The sequence below is a fragment of the Dromaius novaehollandiae genome, chromosome 3 (assembly GCF_036370855.1).
Source record: "Dromaius novaehollandiae isolate bDroNov1 chromosome 3, bDroNov1.hap1, whole genome shotgun sequence".
In the NCBI taxonomy this organism is placed as follows: Eukaryota; Metazoa; Chordata; class Aves; order Casuariiformes; family Dromaiidae; genus Dromaius; species Dromaius novaehollandiae.
In genome coordinates, this window is record NC_088100.1 from 84,734,236 (window position 1) to 84,761,169 (window position 26,934).

Below are 26,934 nucleotides of genomic sequence, written 5' to 3' on the forward strand. Positions count from 1 at the left end.
GGTTTAAAAAGAGAAAAATGTTTATTTCAAGACTTAAAAAAATGAAAAACCACTCCAAAAAAGACTTGTTACCGAGTTTATGAACATGCCATGGTGGGCTGGATACTGCCAGGATTAACACCAAGGGTAATAGCAGCAAGCTCTTGGAGGGATCCTAGTTCCAGAGCGTGACAGAAAGCATCAGCTCACTCCATGAACAATACCAGAAAGTCCATCTGCGATAGTCTAGACTAGCAGGTGAAGGTATGTGTCCTAAACCTCAGCTACTGACTAATGGTTAAACAATCCATATTTCATTAAGAATGCCTCTAGTCAGTTCACACCCTGCTGAAAAATTACCTAAGACTCAGAGAAAAACAGTTATCTTTTCCCACCATTTTGATCAGTGGCAGTATCTGATTCTTTAAACCAACCCATCTTTTCTAGGCAAAGACTTGTTTTCAACAAAAAAAAGCTCAAGATGCTCTAAAGGATAGCCAAGACCGGCACACCTGAGTAGTATCACACACAGTTAGTCAAAAAACAGTGAAAATAACAGGGTGCTCAAAGAGTTATCCGAAACACAAACTTCGCTTTCCTCTCCATTTTTAACACCTATCATATGTTCAATTTCAAAAATACTTTCTAACACATCAGAAAATTAGGCTGTGAAGAGTTTGGGGGGAATTTTGCACACACGTACCATGAAAACTTAAGATCACACCCAAACCTTAGGCAGATAGGCAGAAGTAAAATGGATCCAGAGACAAAGGCCTACCAGCAGAAGCAGCAGTGAACTGCTAGGTTGCTAATTTAGTTAAAAGACTGGAAGTGCCACCTAGAAACAGCATAGCTTTTGGAGGCTAGACCTATCTAAAAGGCATTGCATGTCAATATACATTGTAAGGAGAAACCATTATATTTAGGAACACTCAAAAAAAGAGTCTTGACTCATTTCAGACTTGTCTGAAAGGCTGTACGTAGAAACAAGCTACCCCTATGCAGGGGCAAGACATCTCTCAGATTCTTCAGAACTAGCAAACAGTAGACCATTGCAGGCTCCAGCCAGGGTGAAACCTGTCTGTGGCTCACCCCAGAGCAAGAGGTAGCCAGGCGTTCTGGCCCGACACTGCACTCCCATAACAGCCTTCAGTCAAGAAACAGCTCCACGTAACTGCTGCCTTCCCTGCTGCTGGTCTGCTCTGATGCTTGTGCAAAGGCACAGCCCTAACCCAACCAAACCCAAACACTCCAGCTCACTGCGCTGACTCAGTTTACCGCATGGCTGCTGATGCCGCTGCAAGGGAGGCATGGAAACATCATTTTCTGCAGTTGCAGAAAGGGATTAAACTACTACAGCACAGACTGTATTTGGGGCTTACCCTTCTTGCCAGTGTTCCTTTAATAATCCCTGTGAGAGCCTGCCTCCACTATGATAGGAAAAACCTTTATACGTCTCTGACATGATAGGGTTTATCATGGTTTGAACAAGAAAACCAGAATCATATTTCACAGACAACCTAACTACAGAAAAAAAACCCTTATAAAAATGTTGAAGCACTTTATAATTAGACTATCAGCTTCTAAGGCAGATTGTCCTTGCGTTCGTGCTGTATAAATGGTAACTCTTAAAAGGCAAGAGTTTGAACAGAGAGGAGGAGGTTTCTTGAAGAAAATGTTGATTTCTAACCTTGTCTGTGCTTGATGTTGCAGTCACGGTTTTGGTCACGTACTGCTCAAACAGTAGCACGAGGAGAACCCAGAGGAACCTGTCTCCTCCCACTGTAGTGATCAGCTGGGCCAGGATTGGCAGGCGTCGGTGCTCCGGCACGTGGGGCAAGGCATCCACAAACACACGAATGATTTTTATCACCACTTCTTCCACACTTCCTGAGGCCTCTGACAAATCGGTGTCTTCAGCCTATTAAAAGCAAACAAGTAAGGAAGTTCAAAGAGATTATCACAGACAGGTACAAGTTCTTCCTTGCAGGCTCAGCAAATGAGATCAAGTGCTATGTGCCTCATAACAGCAGTATCAAAATTACAAACCCAAAGTGCTCCAGGAAAAATCTTTACACTGTTGAACAGCTTTCAATCACATAGTTCCTTTTTAATGTCCATAGAAGATATTTCAAATAAAATCTTCCCCCCCTCAAAAAAAAAAAAAATCACTCAGATTACACTGAAACAGTAAGAAGCTTTTCAAGGGAGAGTAATGCCACATCCTTATGAAAACTTTGTTTACAGTGTGCCCCATAGTCAAGGCCTTGGTTTCTAGAGTCTAGTGAAAATAACACAAGTATACTACATGAACTCAGGTAAGTCACGTTAGACTCTCCTTACAGGTAATAATTATATATTTTTATCACAATAACAAGTGATGGCTGTGATTACTTTTTTTTTTTGATTTTTTTAAAAAGAACAGCCTGATTTAACAGAGACATGGATGAAAAGAGTGTGCATGTACCATCCTCCCGCCCCCCCCCAAAAACACCCCAAAAACCCCTAAACCAATTCAAAAGCCCCCCAAACTTCCAGCCCTTTGTTAGAAGTAGGAAAAGCTTTTTTCTACTTTGTTTTTACATAAGAAATTTACACAACATTTTTCATGTTTAAATCTATGAATGACTGAAAAATTAAGAACATTTATTAGCTGCAAGTGAAACCTGACTGAAGAAAAATGTCCTCTTTGAAAAACATTCATTCCTCCATCTGAAAAACTTGTATTTCTGTTTTGGTTTATAACTATTTACCTAAGATGTCCAGACACCAACAAAAAACCCACAAATACCAACTGGAAAAAATAAAAGTTTTTGACAAATATTTACCCTTCCATTTCAGATCATGACTATTGTAATCTATTTACTATTTTCAATGTTTCCTGGTATTTCTATGGTGGAAAAACAGACCTTACAGTACATTTCGGGTCTTCTTTAGGTGCAGCTATGATGCTCTTTTGACTAAATCATTCATAAAATTCAGGCGCTCAGAAGATTAATAAGTAGTAGTAGTCTTTGCTGAATCCAGAGCTGGTTAGACAAGGGCCGGTCTGTTGATACATATTTTTAATCCTAGAATAGGCTACCATTTATTCTGTTACTGATTTTCTAAACAACTTACTCTATTTAATTTTACCAGTGATCTTACTGTTCAGCATTTTCTACTTTTTCATTAAATAGACAAATTTACCTGTATAAGAGCAGGAATAACCATCTGCACTGTCTTATTAATTACTTGGAATGTGTAAGTATCATCCAGACGCAAGACATTTGCTCCCATGAATGTAAAAATGGGCATGATGTTATGGAGAACTTTATCCTGGAAAACAAGACAGATGAGATTAGAACTGTGCTTTTGTTGTTTCCTTCCCTGTACATTATACCGTAAGGCATCTCTACTACTCCCAAATGTTGTTAGATTCCTGTAGAAGAGAGTAAAGAAAATGAGTCTCATTATTATCTTCAAAAAATCTCCACTAAACTAATTTCAAATGTACAGTGTCCCTTAAAGCGACTTACTATGTGACTGTTAGAGTTCTAAATATCACTTCGAAACCTAGAAACACTCCTAAACAAATAATTACAAAGTAGAAGTTGAGAGTTTAGTCTGATAAAAATAATTCTCAGTGCCGTGGTAGTATGACATGCAAAATCAGTTATGGAGAGGTGTGTGATTGGGGCACATAGCTTCCAGTGATTTTCAATGTCTTCCCCCTGCCCCCCTCTTTTTAAACTTGTAAAATATCTACAGTATCTACTATGATTCTGTGAAAGCAACAGCAGCCACATTAAATTTTGGCTTTTCTGAGGCATGATCATAACCCCAGTATCACTTAATTCTGAGAGTGGTAGACTGGTAATGTCACCTAGCTGAAGAATTAGTGTCTTAGATTTTCTCAGCACCTAGAGTAAATAGTTAAGGATAGGTTTCTCATCCAGGTTTAGCATGCTGAAGGAATGTTTTACAAAAAGAGAGATAAGACTCATACCAAATATTTCATTTTAAAATTGAAAGTCCTGTCAAAGCCCCTATTAGGGAAGAACAGAAGCTGGATTATTGGGTTCTGCAGCAGGTGATGTTAATAAGACAGTAACAAAGAAAAATAACGCCAACAATAAACAAAAAACCAATGCCAAACCCAATCCTCCACAAGTTTGATTGTCAAAAACATTTCAGTTTTGTCTTTTGGGAAAGAGTGACTTTTCAAATGTGTGGGAAAAGTAACGGGGTAAAGATAAAAAACCCAAACTGAGTTTAGATACGCTTAGATATATTTTATTGTTTTAATAGATCCAAAGCAAAAGAATCGTACTTAAAAGAACCAGCGTATAGGTTTTATCATCAATTAAAACTACATTTCTCAGTGCTGTATAAGCTAGGAACTTGCTTATACACATACTCACATACATAAGAATATACATACTCTTCGGCCAGATGTTTTCCATCCTCTACATAAAAAAGCAGAGGAAAGGAAAAAAATAACATACCAAAGATTTAACCATAACAGGAAGGTGAGACAGGGCTGTTGTCAGAATGCTTCTTCCATTTCTGATGTGCTTCATTGCAAGGGATAAAATTTATTGAGGATTAATGAGCAAAGCATCAAGACAGAGGTTTGCTTTCAAATAAAGGGAAATAGAAAGTGCTAAAAGGACAGGGAACTTGCAAGTTGTGCTTCTTGCTCCCTTCACAAAGGCTCTCCCCATAGAACAGCTCTGTATGTTCTTCCCTGTACTCAGGAAAGGAAAACTACAGATACTACTTACAGGAAACATGCCAGCCACAGCACCAAGGAGTAGCAGCGCATGGTGATGGGTCTGGGGCATTTTAGATATCCTGATGCACTGAACTATCAATTCCACATTGAATTTTTCTTTATCAAGGACATCTGCAAGGAAAAAAGAACTGCGATTAATACGCACCTTAATGGTTAACCATGTAAGAATAAATAGTACACTCAATACTGGTTTCAATTTGCAGACTAGACTTAAGTGTTCTACAAAAAAATGACTAAGAGGGCAAACTCACACATGCTGCAGAGGAATCTATCTTTCCACAACGATACACTATAGACTCACAAAGATGAAAAAAGCTAGCCATCACTGTTTCAATACAATGCTGGTGAGAAAATAACCCAGAAATGGGTCTGGCAGTTTTACCTGCTGAGATCTTGCTACCATCTGAAGACAGTTTCTGACAGATGTTTAGTAGGCAGTTGAGGATTAGCTGCTTTGTATATTCTGTATTTTCTTCTTCTGATGCTAGAGGTTCCAGACATCTATACATTCAGGAACAAATTTAGGAAACAACAAAAGGAGATAGAAAAATAAGTCAGCAAACTGCATATTAAAAATACAAACAAGAAACTGAAATATTCATGCTACAGTTGTTCTAAATTGAGACTTCTAAAAAGTAAAGCATTTACCCCAAAAGCATCTGCTCTTTTTTGTTTTCAAATATATCGACTGGTCTAAAAAACGATATTTAGCAAAGCTCTGTCACGAGTTTCATATGACTATCTGACATATGATTGCCAGTTAATGCAAACACACACACACACAAAATCTACCCAATCTATACATAACCTGATAAATGCCTAGAGACACGGCAGGCAGGAAGAGCCATAGTTTTCTTAGGTTCCACTGGTAATGGCAGTACCACTATGTTTTGGGAGGAATTTTAAAGTTTTTTGTTTTTTTTTTAAACTAGCTCTGCAAAGGAAACAAGTCCTGCCGTTTGTGCCAGCTTTAGCATGTCATCCTTAGCACTCCCAAGCCCTCCACGTGAGGAATAAAATCTACACTTCAGAAGCTATACATCAGGTAACCATCTTAAATCGCCCCTCATTGTTCACAGAACAACAATTAAAAAAAAAAAAAAAAAACCCACTCATCGCAACCTCACATTCCCCTCACCTGATTTACCTAAAATAAGTTGAAGTAAAAAAGGCAAGTCACAGAACAGCGCTACAAACAACAGAGAAAGTAGCCCACGTTTTAATGCTTTACATTCTCTGCTATAGAAGAGAATGAAAAAGGACTCATGTTTTGAGAGCACCATTACCGGCTCAGCAGGTTAAAAAGCACAGGTACCAATGCCTGTGGACGTTTAAGTTTCTTCTTATGCTGCAGTAATTCCAGAACAAGCATAACCCTCTGCCAGCTGAAATTGCTTGTTTCTGGTGCCAGTTCTGCATCTTGGGGCTTTCTGAAAAGATAAGACAAGCAATCAGGATATACTTCTCCGGAGTAAATAGTACAGTGTTTCAGAGAACCAGCAGAGACATAAGTAAGTATTTTCACATAGTGAGTTGTCTCCTTTACTGCAAGGACAGGTAGCAGTGTGCGGGCTTTTGACTGAAGTAACAACAGGTTTTAAACATCAAAGGGAGAAAACAAATCTAATTTGAAGGGCCGGGGGGCGGGGGGGACGGAGTACGACATGCTTTCTGTACATAAAGTCTACACTATGAAGCGGACTTCTGTCGGGGGAAACCACCACAATCTATTACTGAATAATTGTCTAAATGCTGACCAGAATAGCCCAGTGCCATCCAGAAAGTTTGTATCTTCTCAGCTACTGAATATCCAGGCAGTGACTGCATGTGTGAGTATACTCTGACAAAGATTACAGTGGATCAAATCTAACGAGCAGTGACCCATAAAGAAAGGTCAAGTGAAGTAAAACAAGAAGGTAACAATAGCCATTCTAGGACAAACCAAGAAAACCAATATCCTGTTTCAATAGCAGCTGATAGCAGATACTTAAGGAAGAAAATAAGTTCATTGTATGAAACAGCTCTTTCCTTATGAAAATGAAAAGGAAATAAAACAAGATGAAAAATGTAAAAATTATTCTTATTACATTTACTTTTTTAATTGAAAGAAAATATTGCCTTTTAATTGACTAATGGCAACATTTTGAGAAGCATCTTAAAGACTTCAATCACATGTACAAATTTTGTCCATGCACCTTTATTATTAATGAAGTTTAATACCTACAAAAAAATTAATCTTGTCCAATTGTTTCAAGCCAAATTCTACAATTGCAAATGCCAACATAGTAAGTTCTGGGAGAGAAACTGTTTGTTTGTTTGTTTTCTTAATTTGGACTACAGTTCCATCAACTCTCAAACAGCAACACAGAGAGATTTTCTCCCGCCACGAGTAGCTCAGAGTTATTTTACTCTGTGCGGAGGGTGGGGGGGAATATTCTTATGCTTGCAATACAACCTATGAAATGCAGTAAAAAAAAGTGGCATTCTCAAACCATACAGAAAACATTTTTGGATCTCTAATCATTTTACCTCTGTTGCTGCATTTTCTGCCGTCTAGTTTGCTGAACAGTGGTCAGACTTTTGGTTTTCTCAGGAGGCTCCAGTTCTGTGACAATCTGCTCAGCACACACTGAAATCTGAAACAAAGTAAAGAACAATACTGCAGTTAAGTGTGTCATATCATACATCTACAGGGCACTTTTTGTTTTGTTTTAAATATGCCTGCTTTATGCACTTATGGGTATATAATCCACATGTTCAAGTCATACCACTGCAACCTCTGAATGCCTGTCCTACTGTAGTTCTTACAGCAAACAAAATGAGGAAGTGACTTCTAGTCCATATAGTGTGATAAATTGCTATGGGAAAGCCACAAGTAATGTTTTTTTCCACTGTTATCAGAAGACTTTTCCCCAAATACAAAAAAAATAGATTTTATCCAGAAAATAAAATTCATGTGCAGCATAAGGACGTGACTTCTGCTGAATTCATTCTCACAGTATAATGAATAACCTTTGATACATCACTTGTGTATATATATATACACCCTCTAAAAACAATAGTTGAACAAACTTCTCATGCCATTAATGCAATTATATTACGTGACCTAAATTGTTTCTGATTACTTTCACGCTATGAATAATACAAATAATGAACATTACGGATTGTAACAACAGAGAATCATCTCAGTAGGTTTTAACGTATTTCTTTGTTTTAGAGTTTACCACTTACCCCTTTAAACACACTGCTAATTGTCTGGGCACAAAGTGGGTTTTTACAGTTTAACAGCAAGTCAAACAACACTTTTAGCAGTTTCTGTTGTACTTTCCCATCTGACACAGCTGCAAAGAATGGTTTAGTTATCTACAAAAGAGAAGAAAAGAAAGGATTTAGAGAGAACTGCTATAAAAGGATAACTTAAAATTGTGAGCCACGAATCTTGGGTATGTTAGGTTATATATGATACACACCCAATCATACATGCACGTATATGAACACATATAGTAAACATTTGCATATTAGCGAGGTATTTGTACACATGGAGCGATGTTTACATGCAAAGCACATACTTCTGAAATACCCAGACATCTCAGTACTCTAAATTTTTCACACACCTTGGCTGACGGGTAGAAGCAACCTGCTGTTGCCAACCTTTTATAAGTATAGGCTAATACTGTACCTGGCTAATAGAAGACCTTCATTTGTAGCCTCCTTCAAATAAGGTTATTTCTCACCTACTGTGTTTTCTTGACATTTCTTCCTCAGAATAAAAACACGAAATAAGGCTTCTGCACAACTGGCAAAAACTAAGGGCTCTGGAGCAGCAGTATCTGCAGGCAATGATACAGGTTTTCACCTGCATCTGCAAATACTCTTTTTTTTTTTTTTTTTTAAAGTACGTACAGAATACAAAAAACACAAGCACAATTTCTTCTTCCAGTAAGTTTACGAGAAAGAGTTTTGCGGCACCTATTTAAATGTTTTAAAACACTATGGAGACTTTGAACACAGGCACCAAAAGAAAGACAGCTCAAAAGCTATCGGCCCCTTAACACAGAAATAATCCTTTTAAATCCGAACCCTAACACTGGTATCCGCTTTAAGCATAAAAATAAATTAAAGATCTTTCAGAAAGCCATACCTGCCCAAGTGCTGTGATCTGGAAAGGCGGAATTTCTTCATAGATTTTCTTGGCAGCATGCAGACTTTTGATAAATAAATCCAGACTCTGCTGATTCTTGCACAAGAGGGTTGCTGAATGTTCATTGTATTTTCCAAGGATGAGATGCAGGAGAACAACTTCATCTTTCAACATTGCCTCAGGTTCCTTCAAGACCTTCTCCAGCAACCGGTCTAGCGCAGGCAAGAGGTGAGAAAGAATCATCTGCAAATAGAAAATTTCAAAGAGAAGTTTGCTTTTTATCCATTTTGTTTGAACAAACTTCCAATAGCTTAGCTTCATTTTACTGCAATACCCCTTTCCCAGTACCACACTGCATACTGTATTTTACACTAAAACTATTAAAGAGGAAAGATACAAGACCTACTGTGAGGTTACCACCAATACATGCTCATGAGCTACTCTGTTACTCTCCTTTGCAGAACAGTATTTCTCAACTACAGAAATAATGCATATTTTCTCAGCACACTTATGACTGCTGTCTCCTACAAAATCCAAACGTGAGGCAATAACACTCTTCTCTATGTTGTTTACACTCCCTTCAAGAAACATCCAACTGAACAGATCAAAAAATTGTAACTTTATTCATTATTTTTTGAACAATGAACAACACTTAGAGAACAGGAATTCTGAATACACTAGTTAAAAGGAGAACAACATCTACAAATAAAACTAATTACACAAATAGTACTATTTGTTACAGTTTATTATCTTACAGTTATGTATTATGTTACAGTTCTGTACAGAAAAGTCTATATATTCACTGATATCTAATCCAGATGATCAGTTTCTTCTGGAAGAATTTTCTTTTGAAACAGTCTTGTTGAACAACATGAAGGGAATTTCTTTCCCCTAGTGCAAAATTCCACAGCACAAACATTCCTGGATGGAGCACAAGAATGTTTTATGTTTCACCAAATCATACTTTGCAGAACTACTACACATTATTTGAAGTGTCAACTTAATGCCTAATATTCTATAAGTGATGAATTTATTTAACTGCGTTATGAGCAAATAAAATCTGATTTCAACATTAACTGCAGTGAATGCAATTAGGAAATGGAACCATCCCATAAAACAAGTGTGACATTGGAAAGGCTGCACTCACCTCACCATGGACATCACGAAGAATTTTCATTAGGTTTCTTGCAATGTATGATGGGCAAATAGGGTTTTTTACACAATCAAGTAGGCTTTCCAAAGCTTCCGACAACTTTTTCTTCTGGGATTTCTGCTTTGTTTGAGGAGCTTCAGACACAAATAGAGTTCCTACAATCTAGTTCATTAACAAAGTAAAAAGTAAGCTTTTTCCTCACAATAAAAAAGGTGCCTTAAAACACCATTTATTTACGGCTTTTGTAATAACGCAATCCAGATACAAACTGAATTGTTCACGTGAACATCTGTTATTTCACTGATATCTCAATTCTCTGTATGTAACAAGTCACTTCCATGTTTTTATAATCTCTCCACTTTTTTTTTTTTTTTAAATCCATCTACTATAGCATACAAATATAGGCTCCTTAGAGGATGTTAGGAAAATGTTATTTCAAGAAAACCATCATGAAAGAAATCCAGAAAACACAGCATTATAACACTGGGGATGACTCTTCAATCCTTAAATAAGCTTGAGGAGAATAATTCCATGGGAAAAGGACATGCAAAACCAAACCTAGTATATTACTCACTGGCAGCAACCTCTCATGCACACAGTGTCAGCCATTATCGCCTTTATTGTTCCTGAAAACATGGCTATTGCTCATTCAATCAAAAAGAATTTGCTAACATAACTTGAACACAAACTACATGAATCAAAATGCTGTAAATTATGTTTTACAAAGACAAATATGATAAAACCCCTGATGCATTTAATTTTTCACTATGCTGGCAGCTACATCAACTCTCACCAGGTATCCAAGTGAAAACCACAACCTTTTCTTTCACATTCTAGCTTGGCTGACACACACACACCAGTGCCTCTTTCCACTTCTTCAGTTCCCCATCATCAAAAGCATCTAAATGAATCATCTACCTTTAAAGTTGACAAAAGTCTGACAGGCAAAATTAACTTTTCCAGTTAACTTGATACATTTTGGAAAAGATGGGAGTTCACAGCAGCAGACAAAACTTACGTTAATGTGTACCTTAATAACAAAGATACCTGTGTTATGTAGGTAGGGTCAGATACAATCTCTTCTGTTTTTTGTTCCAGATTCTGAAGAACAGGGTGAAACACAGACTCCTTTATCCCACTCAAGCAATGGAAGCAGTTGAGAGCAGCTCTCCGAACTTCACTCACAGGACTACCCAAATTAATTAGCAAAGATATCACCACTGGAGAGGAGGAAAAAAAAAAAAAAGTGAGGGAGGGGAGGAGGAAAAGACAGCAGAATAAAGTATGTAGTCAGAATTTTAGCGTATTTGTCTGTTAAGAGACATCAACAGTCCTTTAGAATTAAAAGGTCATCTTTCTTCACTATAAATCTCAGGACTGCACAAAGACAACATGAAGCTCACTCTGAACTTCAACACCAGTGTCTTTGTATTTGTGTTTAAGCGCAAAGAATTCATATTTTGCTATTGACTGCCACATTCTTATATAGTGCACAGAAAGTAAGATACCATAATTGACTTTTTCAGCATAGGAGCTTGTTTCTTTAATACTCTTAAGATCAAAAAAAGAAGTGGTTTCACTTAATTCCAAGACTGGGCTAGTAACTGCCAGCAGCCCATGAGCAAAAGAGCGCTATCTCAGCCTAGCGCAGCTGAACATAAATGACTAGACATACTCTTCGAAGTCTGAAATACAGTAAAATTGCAAGAATTTTAAAAAAACTTTTTTCACCTGCTTGTCAATATGGGATTAAGCCTTAAAAGATGAGAAATACTGTTTTACTTTACCTGGAGATGATAGTGATAGTAGCTGTTTCTTCTTCTGGTATGTCTGTAACACAAGCAGTGCACTGCCAATATACAAAGCTCGAGTTTGTAGCATTGCATTTACTTCATAGGTCAGCTGATTTGAAAGGTTATAGTTGTAAGTCCATAACATTGAAAGGAATTTGAAGAGAACTTCCGAATCTTCTAGATGTACCTTAAATTTAACAATAAAAATCAGGTGTTCTATAGCTTTATTTGGCCAACTCACATCATCAGATAAACCACCCAAAAGCACAGAAGGAAGCAAAAAGAATGAAAGATTCAAAATCAATAACTTTTGAGAAGAAAGTTGCTGACTAAGATGCTTTGGGATAAGCTTCTGATCACAATACTTGCATGTACCTAAAGCCCACACGTTGGGTGTTTTTTCACACATATATATCCAATTACTTCAATCTTGCCTTAGCACCTTGCTGTCAAAACTATACGAAGGAGCTTCTGGTTTTGAAGCAATTACATTGTCTCCTCACAGTATGCCAAATCAATTTAAAGTTCTTGCTTTTCACGTAGACTGGCAATAGCTTACCGTTTTTCTGTCTGCAAGTGGCGCTCTGAAATCCTAAGAGCTCTCCATGCATCAAACAGGAGTGCTCATGCAACATCCTGCAAGACTGAATATAGTTTGCCAGAACAACTGATCCAGCCTCTGACATACTCTTGATAGATTCCTGAGAAAGAATAGGCAAGATCTAACTTCTGGCTGTATTAATTATTCTGGAGCAGACAGAATTTTCTGTCTTATCCCTTTCACATCAAACACACCCAAAATGGGAGACAGCGGTACTCCATAAATGAAAGAATCAAACTATTATTGCAACTATTGCTTTCACTAGATTCTAGGACATTACCAACTCCATTCCATTCCACAAACTTCCTATAATCCTACTCCCTCCCCACCTTCTTATTAATCTCTCTTCTTCTGTGCAACATAAACCCAACTTACTCATTCAAAATCCCCCAAATAACATCCTTGCTTCCCTGCTGACAGTCTGTAACTGTCCAGGCACTGAATCAATCTCTTGTTAACAGCTCCATGTTGGCACAACTTCACTAGGTCTTGGAGTGACTAATAATTAGAAAACAAAGTTATATAAAAGAATCAGTAAATTTTGTTTTGAAATCACTGCTGTTCTTTCCTTCTCCCATTTGTGTTTGCCATATGCTGTTCTTCATTAAACAGCATCAAATTCCAGTAACAACGGTATGAGCCTACATCAATTACCTGCTTCTACTCCGTTCCTCAGAATGGACAGTTACTACTCCCCATCCTCTAGAAGAACTGCCTAAATCCAGTTACTCTCCTCGTAAATAAATCTCACTACATTGATGAGAGCAAGAGAATATGAGTTGATGGTATAAGGAAAGATTTATATAGCTTTGCAATACCTTCCAAAACTACTCCTTTTAATTTTTGTATTTTTTTATTTTAAGAACTGTAACGAATTTTACAGGGCAACTCTTTGCCTTGTTCTTTGGAAGTACAGAAGCTCTAACTCAAAACCAGCTGTTTATCTTGTCCTACAAATCAGGGTAATGTTCTCACACGTGCTGGTACATGTATTTTATTTATTTATTTATTTATTTATTAACTTTAGCTTTGTGTTACATTCAACTAGGGTTGGATTGCCAGCTGAAGCTTAGACTCCCATTTGCTCACAGTACGAGCATGTCACAAGTCGTATTGCGTGATCGATTCTCATTTTTCTTTGAGATTCTGAATTTCTGCATAATACCTGATGATTAGTAACTCTAAACAATAATTAAGAAAACAAATGCGAAAAATACCTTGAGTAACAGATTCATTAATGCTCTGAACTGAACAGCATTGCTTCCCTCACTAGCTCCACAGACAAGTAAGTCAAAGAGACCCAAAAGAAGGTGCAGGTAGTCTTGGCTATCTTGATTCAGAGATTCAGGATTCCACCAAGTATCTTCTAAAAATATAGATCATCAATAAATGAGACACAGTGGATACATATAAACAACTCTGGAAGCAGAAAAGAAAAACATCTCTACAATTAAAAGACAAGACAAGATATTTGGCTGATTTCATCCTTACAACTAACAAATCTTCACTGATTTCAATACAATATTAACAAACTTCTGAGGACAAAAAACAATTAGCTTTCCTTCTTCACTTCAAACTGACGTTGAACAGACCAAAGTTAAAGCCTTAATACTTACCTTGTGAAAAGGACAGAGGAGGTTTCAGGTCATTAATGAAGCTTTTCAACAAAAACATGAACAAAGCTGAATCTTCTGCATCAACAATCTGACCACTGTTAAGTTTTTCTATATATGCAGTTAGCAAGTCCACTGGCACCAAAGTTTCCTGCATTATTTCAACAGACCAGTTTGGGGGAATCTCCTGCAAATGAAAATTTCATTTTAATGTATGTCTTCACAATTCCATCCAACAGAAAACACGACAGATTTAGAATGAGAAGTTCCAACAATATTTGATTTCCAACCTCAAAAGAGGTATCCTTATGAACTGAATTACATTTTTGATTTCATATTTAAACTCACATCTGCAGTTATAAAGTCTATACCTGCTATTATTGCCATTATTAAGAGCATACATAAGCAAGGTAACGGAAGGGTTAAATAAAAATCTTTCTAAAATACCTCTTTAAAGAGATTAGATGTTACTCATAGGAGTTTGTGGACACTCCGTTTCATCCCTTCATCTAGCTCTGCTAAGGCAATATAATCCACATCTTTCAGATACCTGTACATATAAAATCTCTTTATTGGAATAATCTGAGTTGAGAATAACTAATTACCATGTATTGTTAGATGTGCTTGTGTGGTGGTACACACAGAAACACAGCCCTGCTCATGGGGTTTTCTTACACACAAGAGACCCCAAGCTGTTTCAACAACAAAAATTAAAAAGTAAATGGGAAATGTAAAAAAAACAAACAAAAAAAACAAAAAAACCCACACCAAACACCACAAAACAAAATAAGCAAAAACATGCAGAAATAGTCTCCCAACACTCTTCCCGCTTCTCTGATGGCTCCTCGTTCCTCCTTGTCACCTTCCAACAAGTGCTAACGCAACTGCTTTTGGAGCTGTGCGATGAACCAAAACCCAGCAACCCAAGATCAACATTGTCAATATTGTTCCGAGAACGTGCATGAGACTGCAATTAATACAAGCTCTTCTTTGCACTCAACTGCTTTTTTTTTTTTCTTCCCCTGCCAAACAAGCTGGAAAACCCTTTAATTCAATGACTAACAAAACTGATATTTCTAAACTGAACACTATAACATGATGCAACAGGGTAGCTCACAGATGTGCTCCAAACTCAGTGCCCACCCCATAGCACTGACAAGATGAATCACTTCATGCGGTGTTAATCTAAAGCACAAGAGTTTAAGCTTCCACTGTGGACTCATTAGAGTGGTAAAACATAACAGCAGTTCTTAATGGCAGCATCTAGTATGGCTGCCAAGTGTGTGATTTTGTTTTGAAAACAAAAGAAGCCAAGATTTTCAGTCCCTCTCAAGGTTGCTGAACTTCCTGTTCCTCCTATGAAAAAGACCCTTCACTTATAGAGAAAACATCACCTCCAAACTGCCTACACCTTACCTCTGCAGGATGATGAGCTTCAAGATTTCGTATTTTTTCATCCAAGAAACGGAAAACTCTGATAGCCACTGAAAAATAACTTTCCTTCCTCTGTGAATGGCAGCAGCACTGAACAAGCACTGAACCAATTACATGAGCAGTTACTTTCTGCCTCACACTGTCAGACTCCATTTCGGCAACAAGTATTAGACCATCAACCTTGGAAAGGGGAGGGAAGGAACAAAAAGTCGGTAAGAGTAAGACTTCGCTATGACTTCACACCATGTTTCATTTGCACATCCAATTAAATTCCTGTGACCTTTTACCATCGGTAAAAAATTACTGTGATGTAACGGTACTTTTGGAATCCAGGAATGCACAAACATCAGTATCTATGAGCTAGCCAAAGTTATACGTGTTTATTCTCTAAAAGATTTTTTTTTCTTTCAAGAAAGTAAAAATTCATGGAATTTCATTACACTGATAATTTGTCCAAATAGGTAACTGCTTCACTTGTTATCTTCCTTATTTTAAGACAGAAATTTATTTCTACCAAGACTGGAGTTATGCAAAAAATATATTTTCCTAGCAGCTTGATGATGACATCCTAATGCCAAGAACAGCACATACCAAGTTCCTCCATATCGCATTCGTTCTACTACAGTAACCACCTGGAAAGTAAGATCTCTTAAGGTTAGGGCAACATGGCACACACACCATTTGCAGTAGTAAGGAAGGGTCCCCTGAAGTCATATTCTCAGAAAACAGCAGAATCATTTTCTTGTTGACCACTCCAATCAGCTCTGCAGACTTGCTAGATTTAATTGCTTCTTCAAGAACTATTCCAAGGAAAAAAAAGTCAGATAAGGTGGATACATAAATCACGTATTAAAACACTGGCAGCTCAACAATATTTAGACAAAAAGAATATTTAAAAACGAATATTTAGAAAATTTAGAAAACATTTAGAATTTACGAACAGCAAAAAACACACTAGACAATTTCTTCACCACACACTTGAATGCTTTTCCTGCTCAGCTCTAAGAGCTCTGATTCTGCCCCCACACTACCCTTGCACTTACCTTCACCTTGTCTTTTTTATCCCTTGTTTCTCTTTGCTCTTCTCTGTATCAGGAAGTTTATTTTTCTGAGCACAAGAAAGTCTACTATTTCCTTCAAGAAAACAACTCCTTTTTTTCGTTTTATCTAGTCACCTTTTGCTGATAGCTTCCTTCACACTTCAGTTCAATTTACTAAAAAGGCTAAGCTTCAAAATAGCAAGTCTAACACAAGAATTCCTTGATGCATTACAGTGATTAATACCACTGCAAGAAGACCTCATTTTATATCAATGTATAAATGCAAAACATATGCAAAAAAGCTCATAAGAGCTTTAAAAAAAAAAAAAACAACAGTGATCACACTATTGGCATAATTTGTTAATGGTAGCCAGTCTCCTCCTTATACGCATTAAGGTTCAATAAGTGTAAAGTTCTAAATTATCACATTTTTTTCTTTTATCAAATTAATTACAATTATACTTTACCTTCTGGCCAACCTTTCAGTAAAGGGTGTAATGAGCAGAGACCAGATTCTGACAAACAAACTGCCATTTTCCATTCTGAAGATTTTGAATTTGCATTAGTGATTACCATAAAAGGTAACAACTGCATTACTGCTTCATTTAGTAGCTCTTTTTTCTCTTTCAAAATCTCTTCTTTGACTAAAATTTGTATTGCTCGCTCCAGAACCTTATACCTAAAAAAAAAAAAAACAAACAAAAAACAACATTGAAAACTTCCTGCTCAATCATATCAGTAACAGCATTGGTTTGGTTTGGTCTCAACTTTCTATGCTTTTTCAGGATCTAAATAGCAAGTAAGAACAAATACGGAATTCATGGGAAAGGGGGCAAATAACTGCAAATTGCGCTTATAACTCAGCATAGCTGTATCATAAAAGTAGTTGCAAAGTCAAAAATACTTTTTAAAGTATTGTTTAAAGTTACTTAATTATTTAATCAGAAAGAAAACAGACTGAAAACCCCCCCCGAACATACCACTTTCCATCCTTTGAAAGATCAACTCTCTGAAAGATGTTCAAAAGACTTGAAACTACTACTTCTGGATTGACTTGTTTCCTAAAAATCTGGAAAGCAATAAAGAGAAAGAAATGAAAGTATAATAAAACAAAACATAATTTACCATATCAAAATGGAAAGTGCATCTGCTATACCAAGTGAAATATCAAAGATGACTGATTGAGCTCTTAGTGATGAGCATGTACTAAAAACATTATTCATGAAACTATGTTACGTGGATGGGCAGTATGCCCTCTTGTAGGGAGAATTTATCTTAACATGGAAATGTTTGGCAAAATTGATAAACATACAATAAGCAGAACACTTCATAACTTAGTAAGAATTTTTACTTTAAGTAGCGTATCACAAAAAATAAGGCACACTAACAAAAAACATTAAAGATTAAACCTTATTCACTCACATGCTTCTATTCATATCTTTTCATGATTGAGAACGAACGAACACACGAGACCAATTATACTATTGCTAATAATATTCTCAGCTACTACTAGCAGAAGTAATAAAGACAGACTGTTACAGTAGTTGGAAACAATCAGTACAATGCATACCAGGGTCCTATCCAGTAAACCTGAGCTGGAGTTTAGGACATGGCTACAATCAACTGACCAAATGACTCCCATACGGAAAAAATCAACTGAGCACTTCTAACTAGAGTAATGACTTGTCATCGCACCATTTTTCATCCAAAGGGCAGATGACATAGTTTGCATTTTTACAAAAGAATGTATGGGATAAGCAGAAGCACACTTCAAATAATAATCAAAGATTAGGATATGCTTTAGTAGCTACACAAAAAAACACAATACAAAGATAAAATAAATTCAGTCAAACTACAAATGCTTTGGGAAACAACAAGAAGCAGAAATTTGAGGAAAAAGTAAGTGTGAGAAGGTAAACAACAAAAGCCTTCTAAATGTATGCTGCTTCATCTGGTTAAAGGACAAAAGCCATAAACCAAAAAGATGCATAGAAGGACATGAAGGGTCATTACAAAAAATAGATTCCAGATGCATATACTTAGAACCAGCTAAAATCTCACCTGATGCATGAAAATATAAACACTTACCTCCAAAGCACTGAAAGCAGATATCACAACATCTTTGTTGTCATCTTTAAGCCGCCCAAAGATCGCTTCTTCTATGAAGGACTGATCAAAGCCTTCCTGGAGGAAAAAAAAAAAAAAAAAGGGAAAAAACAGCTGGAAAAAAAGTTTGTTGCCAGCATAATGTAAAGGTTTTAAATGAAATATTTGAATCCTAGCACAAAAAAGCGGTAACATCATTGAAATTAAACCTCAAATAACTGACAGGCTAACTTTCAACAACAAAAAAGAAAAACAGAAGTAGCCACTAACTTAGATTTTATCCTAGACTACAAGTAGCTTTGTAAACAAAAGTTATATCCAGACCCTGGAACAGAGAGAGCAATGGTGACAGAAGCTAACTGAAAACACCAAGCAAAACATCAGGATGATTTTTCTATATAGTTTAATATAGCACTTCTCTTCAATTGATATTTCTGGCACACAGCTTTTTCAAGACATTCTATGGTACGTAAGTTCTACAAGTGAGAGATTGAAGACACAAACCTTTGATGTTTCAATAATGTCTTTCAAATGCTGAACAGCCAAGACTCGCACAGCTGGCTGAGGATGATTTAAACTAAGCAGAAGAGAGGTATCAGAGTCTTCCAGAAACTGAAATACAGATTTCAGAGTGACTCACTGCATGTTAAAAATATTTTAAGTATATGTAAGGATAATGACAGAGATTCAACAGTCTTTTAGACCAGAAAAGAATCTGTGTAATTCAGACCACAAAGTGTCAACTGCAGTACAATGATGGAGCATAACTGTTTCAAATATGCTCTTCTTTATGCTAGCAGATAGTTTTTGGAATATAGCTTGAAAAGCAGAGTAAGCCACAGATACATTTTTGTCCTAGAAAAACACTACACTTATCTAAGGATTCTGAGAAAGCTCTAGTGACAAAGCCAATATGACAGAGCACAGATAGAAACTGTTAAAAAGGCATCCCTGCCAGTTCAGTTGGCTGTACCTTATCTCAGGAACCTTAAAGGCTCAAACAGAGTCATATGCCTTCATTCTCCATGCGTTATCTGTTTTTTTTAAATCCACTTGCTCAGTCACAGAATCTGGGCTTTCCTTAAATCAGTACAAAATGTATTAAAGCACTATTTTATATAGCTTATCTTTTCCCGTGTGCTTTCAATCATTGTAAACAACAGTCACAATACTAATCACCTTTTAAAAAGAAAAAAATAACTCCAAAGTTTCTTAAATAAATTTGTTGCACTCATACTTATTCAGTACTACAGCTGAGTTTCAGTTACCCTTCAGAAACCGCACAGGAAAAACTCTGTAGTCCCTATATTCCTCCATGTTACTGACTGCAAGCATTTGTAGAATCAAGACAACAAAAAGGACTGAACCACCATCTCTCAACTGGGACAAATTTGTTTTTCACCTCCCCCAAAATGGAGGCTTTGACACTCACAAAATTCTTAAGCAAGATGAGGCCTTGCTGAACACCACCATGTTGTCATTATCTACCTGTACAGGATTAATAATGGGAAGAGTCCATAGAGGAAAAAAAATTATTGATAGCAATCAGAAGGGAGGTGGAAATGTGTATGTTTTAATCATGGGAAAAAGCTCACACTCATGACTGCTCATGATAAATGGGAACTTTAAATATTTGATAGGTTTTGATTTCATCACAGTTTCGATCAAGCCCCCCAAAATCACACTTGAATACGGGTTTTTGTGGGGATGGCGGAGATGTGTTTAAAAACAGAGAACAGCACATTGCCAGAACACGAGCCTTTTGGCAGCATCACCAGATAAGAGCTAGACCAAGGAATTGACCTTTTACCCACCTTATACTTGCCACAGCTTAATGAAAGAGAAATAAATTGGTGAAAAAGAATCTGGTCAGCCTGATCTGCAACGTCTTCCAGATACTCCTCCAACACAGAGTCTAAAGCTTTAGGATACCTGCCAACAGGAGAGAGAGAAAAAAAAATTCCTAATGCGTTACTGAAGACCATGTATTTGCCAAAACATGGATAGCTTAAATATAATTTAGACAAAGATTAGGAGTCAGTTGCTTTTACTGTATTTATTTGGGCAGGAATAGTGCTTTTTATGCCTAATAAGTTAAAATTATAGTTGGCCTCAATCTACACATTGTGGGTCTGTCATAGAAAAACAGAACTTACTTTCTCTCAAGAAGTCTTATAAGAGGAAGCAACTTCTGATTGAGTGCAGCCATTTTGGTGGGATTAGATTCAATCTCTGTACCATAGGCAATAAACTCTTCAAGAATCTTGCTACAATTACAAACAACAACAACAAAAAAAAGGCCATCATTTTTAGGACAATAGTTTTAATTAGCGTTACAGAACATGCTGCTAAAGAGGTTAGAGTTAATACACATTAAGTATTACAAGTACAGCTTTGCCCCTGGCCTGAAGTTTTGCTCTTTGTCTCAAAAGTACTCCTGTAACTGCTAAAAGGATGGCTATTTTGGACTACTGAATGCCTGAGTTTCAACATCTAAGTTTGGAGTCAACATAAGAACTCAGAAAAACATGACGCTAGAAGACACGGTCATATAATTCTAATGACATTGTCAGATATTAGTTATTATATCAGAAGTGACTGTTGTACTCTGGGGAAAAAAAAAGTAAGTTAACTCACGAGGCCAACAGGCGATCTAAATCCTTTTCCAGTGTTATACTCTGAAGAATAGCTTCAAGATGTCTGATGTAAATATTATTCTCTCTCTCCTCAGATTCTTCTTGTTCCTCTAAGGACAAAACATATAATCATAGAAGATGAACATCAGACTGAGAATAATCTCTACATATTGATTAAAACTAACAGCTTGTATAAGCAGTATCAGCTGGTGAGCTGAGCATTGAAGATAGCAACTTTCATCCATTGCTAGCACTAACTCTCCGTGTGCTGCTAGCAACATTTCATACTGATGTCATTAAAATGTTAAAGGTTGTATCTCTACCAATAAATTCAAGTACGCTTTACAACATTCCAGATCTACTACCTGTGTCAGTAAATTGCTATCATGTTCCCTGGCATGAATCTGGCCCTTTTCAACCATGACTGCACAATTAGAACAGTCCACAGTGCATGCAACCACCCTGTTTTGTAGACTAACTAGTACACACAAGCCACTGCATGCCATTTGACCTCACTGCCCAGGAGCAATTCCCGGGCACATTTAATTTACTAAGCTAAACACAGATGTCCACCACTTAAATTACATATGGAGTACACAGGATCTACCTAACAATGATCTTCTATGCACAGGACTGAAATAATGGATTTTGCAATACTAGGCTTCTTTAAGAGTCAGAAATTTCATATATCAAAAAGTTACTGCTGAAATGTTGCAAATCAACATCTAAATCAAAGTGACGTAGATACAGCAATGCCTAAAATGGCATCCCTTGTAAGACCTGGGAAAACAAAACGCAACACACAGAAAAAGCACAGCCAGGTCTTCACATGTATTGGTGCGCTTTTCATAGCAGGAGCAATTAAAATTACATAGCTAAGACATTTACCACAGCAATCTGCCTATAAGACTCTACAAAACACTGAATATATATGCTAACTTACCTGTATCACATTTAATGACAGTGCAAACAAGATGAGGCAACAGGTAACCCAGAAGAGGGGAGAGATCATAGCTTGCTGAAAGGCATTGCAAAAGTGTTACCAGTTCTGGGTTGCTGCATAGGTAATTAAATGGCCTGCACAAAAGAACAGGGAAGAAAGGGGAAAAAAAATGCACATTGTTCTGGGTTACCAACATTTTCAAACCATGTAGAATTCCTAAGGATTCAATTCTCAGCATCAATCAACAACCTCATCGTAAATAAACATTGAAAAGATCTAAAGGGTACCAACTGCCAGAGTTGTATTGGCACATTTCATACTCTACAAGAGAACAGACTACTGCCAGTCATGTTGAACACAGATACTGCACGGGCATAGCCAACATCCTTATGCTTTCGAGAAGTTGGTAGCACAAGGAAAAATATTTGCATGGATTTCGTGAAGACTTATCCTCAGAAACACCTCTTTGTCCTTCAGCTATGTACTATTAGACACAGTAAATTCCAGGACCTATGTGAAAAAAAGAAGGTAAAAAGTAGAGCATTGCAAAGGGCACATCACCTGTCCAGTGGTAGCAAAAGGAAAGGAGGAGAAATAACAGCTCAAGGACAGGACCTCCTCAAAGAGCGAAGAAGCTCTCTTCCTGCTAATGGAAGTGTCTCTCATCTCCCTTCACATCCACCTGGCTGTCATTGGCTAGGTGTTGTGCACTGCATCAAGCATGCCTGTCCTCAGCTCCTCACTCCTCAGCTTTTAACCTATGTCCCTGTTCCATGACTGTTTCTAAGTATCTAGATCAGTGTGCATATCCCAGCAGAGAAGAGATTGAACCTACTGGAATACTCAAGCAAATTTCTCTAGCAGCAAGTAAACTCCCTGCAGCATTCACGACTTCCACCACCGTGTCTGACAGTGTGTAACAGCACTAGCTAACGAACTCTCTTGGGTTGGGACAGAGAGAATGAGGGAGATGAAATACCACAAGTACTTCTGAAAGAACACCAGACTTCTGGGACCAAAGAAATGATGGCATGCAAGCACTAACACGTCAGGTGTAAAACTATACAAACTCAAAGTCCTGCCATTCAGGGGACAGAATTTCTTTCCTCCAAGCTGTTCGAATAACTCCAGATTTGCACTACCATTATCACGTTAGCTCCTCTTCCAGGATTCACATTTTCAAGATAACCTCTTACTGACAAGGTTCGGTTTTGCACGTTGAAAGCTATCCCTTGCTGAAAGGGGTGACAACTGAGGGACCAAAAACCACAGACTTGCACTACAGCTCATTTGCTGTAATGAGCATACAAATTTTCAAAGCAAGAAGAAATCTCAGATTCCTTAGAAATATCCCATAGCTGATATTTCCAATAGGAAAAATGCTCCTTTAATGAGCAGGATGAAAATATTCAAATTATCAAAGTGCAGTCTAAGCTTTTAAAAGGAGGGAACTCAATTCATGCAGATTTACTTTTTTCCAAGGTTGTCTCCTTTCTGAGTTTGCAGCAGAAGGTTCAAACATGCTACCCCTTCCCGAGCTAACAAAGGCACTTTGGACAATGTCTTGCTTATTTGTAACATCAAGGAATGCACCAAGGAGGTCTCCACTGTCACTTTTACTGTGATCTGGCAGATTATCATGTATGTTGCAGCTCTGTAATCCTGTACAGAGGATTTCAGGCCCTAGGAAAAGAGAAAGAGATAAAGATTAATTTGTGTGTGTCAAAAATGCAAGAAAAAAAAACAACCACGCAAGCATATTAATATAAAAATCATTTTTATCCCAACATCCATGCAATAGCTCTACCTTTTTTTCCAATGTGTTAACTCTTAAATAAACCATAAACTCAATTTTAAGAAGAAAATGCTGTCGTGTACAGTCCACACGTATGCGAAAAGACATACATTAACAGACCAACATTCCCACATGCTGGAGCAAAAAAAAGGCAGCAAAGCAAGTTGTCCACTCTGACTTCACTTCCTCATTTGCCACAGTAAGTCTCTAACATGAAGAGGTTTATTTAGGCTGTGTATACAGTTCTCACAGCTCCATTCCTCATGCAGAGTAAGAAGTAAAGAAGAAAGTTCTTAAAATACCCATCTGAGGTTTGAGGAAACATTTATTAGCCATGAACCTTCAGCTGGCTAATGTTTCAAAACAGGGTAAAAGTGGTACAATACATTTCATAAACACTCTACCTTGCACAGCTGTGAATGTCTCTCTTGCATGTTAGCTGCAGGAAGCATGTTAGCTGCAGGAAGCGTGTTAGCTGCAGGAAGCGTGTTAGCTGCAGGAAGCGTGTTAGCTGCAGGAAGCGTGTTAGCTGCAGGAAGCGTGTTAGCTGCAGGAAGCGTGTTAGCAAAAAACAGTACATGTCACCACACAGGAAGGAAAACAAGGCTTCAGGTACCTTTTGGATGTAAGGAAGCAGCATGGAGACTATAGTGTCTGTTATCTTTTCTATTGCCCCAAGAGCAGACACAATGGTGGAAGCATAAAATGCAAGAAGAACTCTCAATTGAGCTGAGCTGCCAGAATACTCTGAAAAGACCTAGACCATAGAAAAATAGTTGTTCAGACATCAGGAAAAGTGTAAACACAAGCATGGCTTCTCAAAACAGCGTGAGATTTCAATCTTCTGATGTACAAACTCTACCAACTCCTGCTAGCATGACTGAAGGAATCACCTCCTCCAGGACTCATGCTAGGGGCTACTGCTCCACCTTGCAGACCAGGTAGAATGAAATGGGTACTATTCCTCAGCTACTGCAGTTTACTATAACAAACTAACTTAAACCACTTGTGATTTTAGTGTTATACTCAAGACTGGACTGGACAGCTGAAAAGCTGATGTATGTTTGAACACTCCCTATTATTGTGTCTCTTTTGCTCACTTTGATAGTACATACGTTCTTGTTCTCTAAATCACTGCGACTGCTACATGTACTATCTTTCCAAAAAAAGACAAGTTTTCTTTTTGACATTAATTGCAAACAAACAAAAAAAAAGAGACCATTTAACCTCCTAGAACAAGGAAGGTAACAGTCTCAACTTTAAGTTCTCATTAATTTTGAAAACATACGCTAACAACATCCATGACCACCCCCAAAAGACGGATTTGACAGTGCCATCCATTTGATTACCCCCAAATTCAAAGCATAGTTATAAACAAATGACAGGAATGAGTTCATAAAAGAAATGAAGAAAGCAAATTTTTTCTTTAAGTAATGCAGTATTGCCAAATTGTTTTGTCATGGTTCAATAGTTCTTAAAAATTTACTTATAGCAATTTCTGAGAGATGCCATCTATATAAGTAATAAGAAAAAAAGATTTTCATATTGTTAGTTAGCATGAGTCCTTTTACTGATTGACACACAATTAAAAACAGTAAATTGCATAATCTTATACAAATATAAAGGTTGGGAAAGCAACACACAAATATTGTTCTAGAATAAATAAATGGACAACCTTCACAGATTTTGCCACCAATCTGCAGATGAAATCCATGAAATCCAGGTCTTTGTAACAGTGTGTAATGAGAGTACCCCTTGCCAGTGGGACTCCGGGTTTCTTTCCAACATTAAAAAAAAAAAAAAAAATTAGAATACTCTTGGGTAAAGTGAAGTAAAGCACCCAACATAAAAATTAATATAATCTCTTAAAATTAAACCTAGTGATCAGATAACACTGTTTAGATTGAAATAAGCAATGGAAACCCACACACCTCTCTAGCATTTTTTATATCCACATTAAGACACTTGATGAATAGAGTTATATATAGTCTATATTCAAATAAACAAATATTTTAGTAGTTGACATGCCATCCTAGCAGTAGTAAATATTTGCACCTTAAAAGCATACTTTATCTTTGCAAAAACAAAGAGTTATTACAATCAAATCTTTTTATAATTAACTTTATATTTAAAGAAAGAGCAGAAAAAACAGGTGGGCATTCAGGCTCCAAATCTGCAATTAAATCTTTCAGTACAGTCCTACAACTAACCACATGAACAGGTGGAACACATTCATAAAGCCAATAGCAGAGTCAGGATATTATTAATAAAGTTCCTCATGTTTCTCCTAACTTGCATCTGTTAAGTACTTTACCCTTATTGGATCCAGCCAATGCCATTTATGAGTTGGATTTTTTATATTTAAAAGCTGAATAACTCTCACAAATAGCTTAGTCTCATGATAGGGCAAAACACAACCAATCAAACTATCTTGATTGTAGAGATGGATGTGAAATCTAAGAAAAAACAAACACATGTATACAGTTAAAAATTCTCATGAAGTTGAAAACAAAGACCCAGCCGTGTTCTCCTCAGAACACCTGGTCTACTTGTTTTCAGGCAAGACCACAGGAGATTACCATGCTGAATCAATGAGCCTACCTACAGTCGCAAATCCAATGGTGGCCACTAGCCCATAAGTGTAGGAAGACATAACAAGAAAGAAACTGTACTAGCAAATTTCTTCCTCACTCTCCCTTTCATGTCCCGATAGGACCTCAGTTTACCTTAGTTTCTTCTGTATAGATTTTAATACTAAACCAGGCATTACAACAATTTAGTACAAATTTCAGTATAAAACATAAAATGTTATGATTCGAAGGCTCTATCAACACCAATCATCCACTCGTTCTTTCCTGATATGAAATATTACACTTTCTGCATCTGGATATGCCAATTTATATAGAGACAACAACACTTTACA

At 37.1% G+C, this 26,934-nt stretch overlaps 1 protein-coding gene across 2 annotated transcripts in view; it reads right to left on the reverse strand.

Annotated features, from left to right (window-relative positions):
- The window catches only part of HEATR1 (HEAT repeat containing 1), a 40,911-nt gene that overhangs the window by 9,842 nt on the left and 4,135 nt on the right, over positions 1-26,934 (reverse strand). The window contains exons 4-30 of one of the 2 annotated variants that reach the window (XM_026108943.2): positions 26,326-26,467; positions 25,687-25,788; positions 24,628-24,768; positions 23,688-23,899; positions 22,217-22,350; positions 21,275-21,383; positions 20,794-20,904; positions 20,452-20,569; positions 19,142-19,249; positions 18,620-18,715; positions 17,512-17,600; positions 16,999-17,210; positions 16,170-16,291; positions 15,474-15,671; positions 14,061-14,244; positions 13,662-13,810; positions 11,838-12,030; positions 11,098-11,270; positions 10,045-10,212; positions 8,898-9,140; positions 7,988-8,119; positions 7,286-7,392; positions 6,043-6,186; positions 5,139-5,257; positions 4,746-4,867; positions 3,169-3,297; positions 1,670-1,900 (exon numbers count right to left, since the gene is read on the reverse strand). In XM_026108943.2, the coding sequence (XP_025964728.2) occupies positions 1,670-1,900; positions 3,169-3,297; positions 4,746-4,867; positions 5,139-5,257; positions 6,043-6,186; positions 7,286-7,392; positions 7,988-8,119; positions 8,898-9,140; positions 10,045-10,212; positions 11,098-11,270; positions 11,838-12,030; positions 13,662-13,810; positions 14,061-14,244; positions 15,474-15,671; positions 16,170-16,291; positions 16,999-17,210; positions 17,512-17,600; positions 18,620-18,715; positions 19,142-19,249; positions 20,452-20,569; positions 20,794-20,904; positions 21,275-21,383; positions 22,217-22,350; positions 23,688-23,899; positions 24,628-24,768; positions 25,687-25,788; positions 26,326-26,467 (3,988 nt within the window). The remainder of the gene's footprint in view (positions 1-1,669; positions 1,901-3,168; positions 3,298-4,745; positions 4,868-5,138; positions 5,258-6,042; positions 6,187-7,285; positions 7,393-7,987; positions 8,120-8,897; positions 9,141-10,044; positions 10,213-11,097; positions 11,271-11,837; positions 12,031-13,661; positions 13,811-14,060; positions 14,245-15,473; positions 15,672-16,169; positions 16,292-16,998; positions 17,211-17,511; positions 17,601-18,619; positions 18,716-19,141; positions 19,250-20,451; positions 20,570-20,793; positions 20,905-21,274; positions 21,384-22,216; positions 22,351-23,687; positions 23,900-24,627; positions 24,769-25,686; positions 25,789-26,325; positions 26,468-26,934) is intronic. The other variant, XM_064509340.1, reaches the window with a different exon arrangement.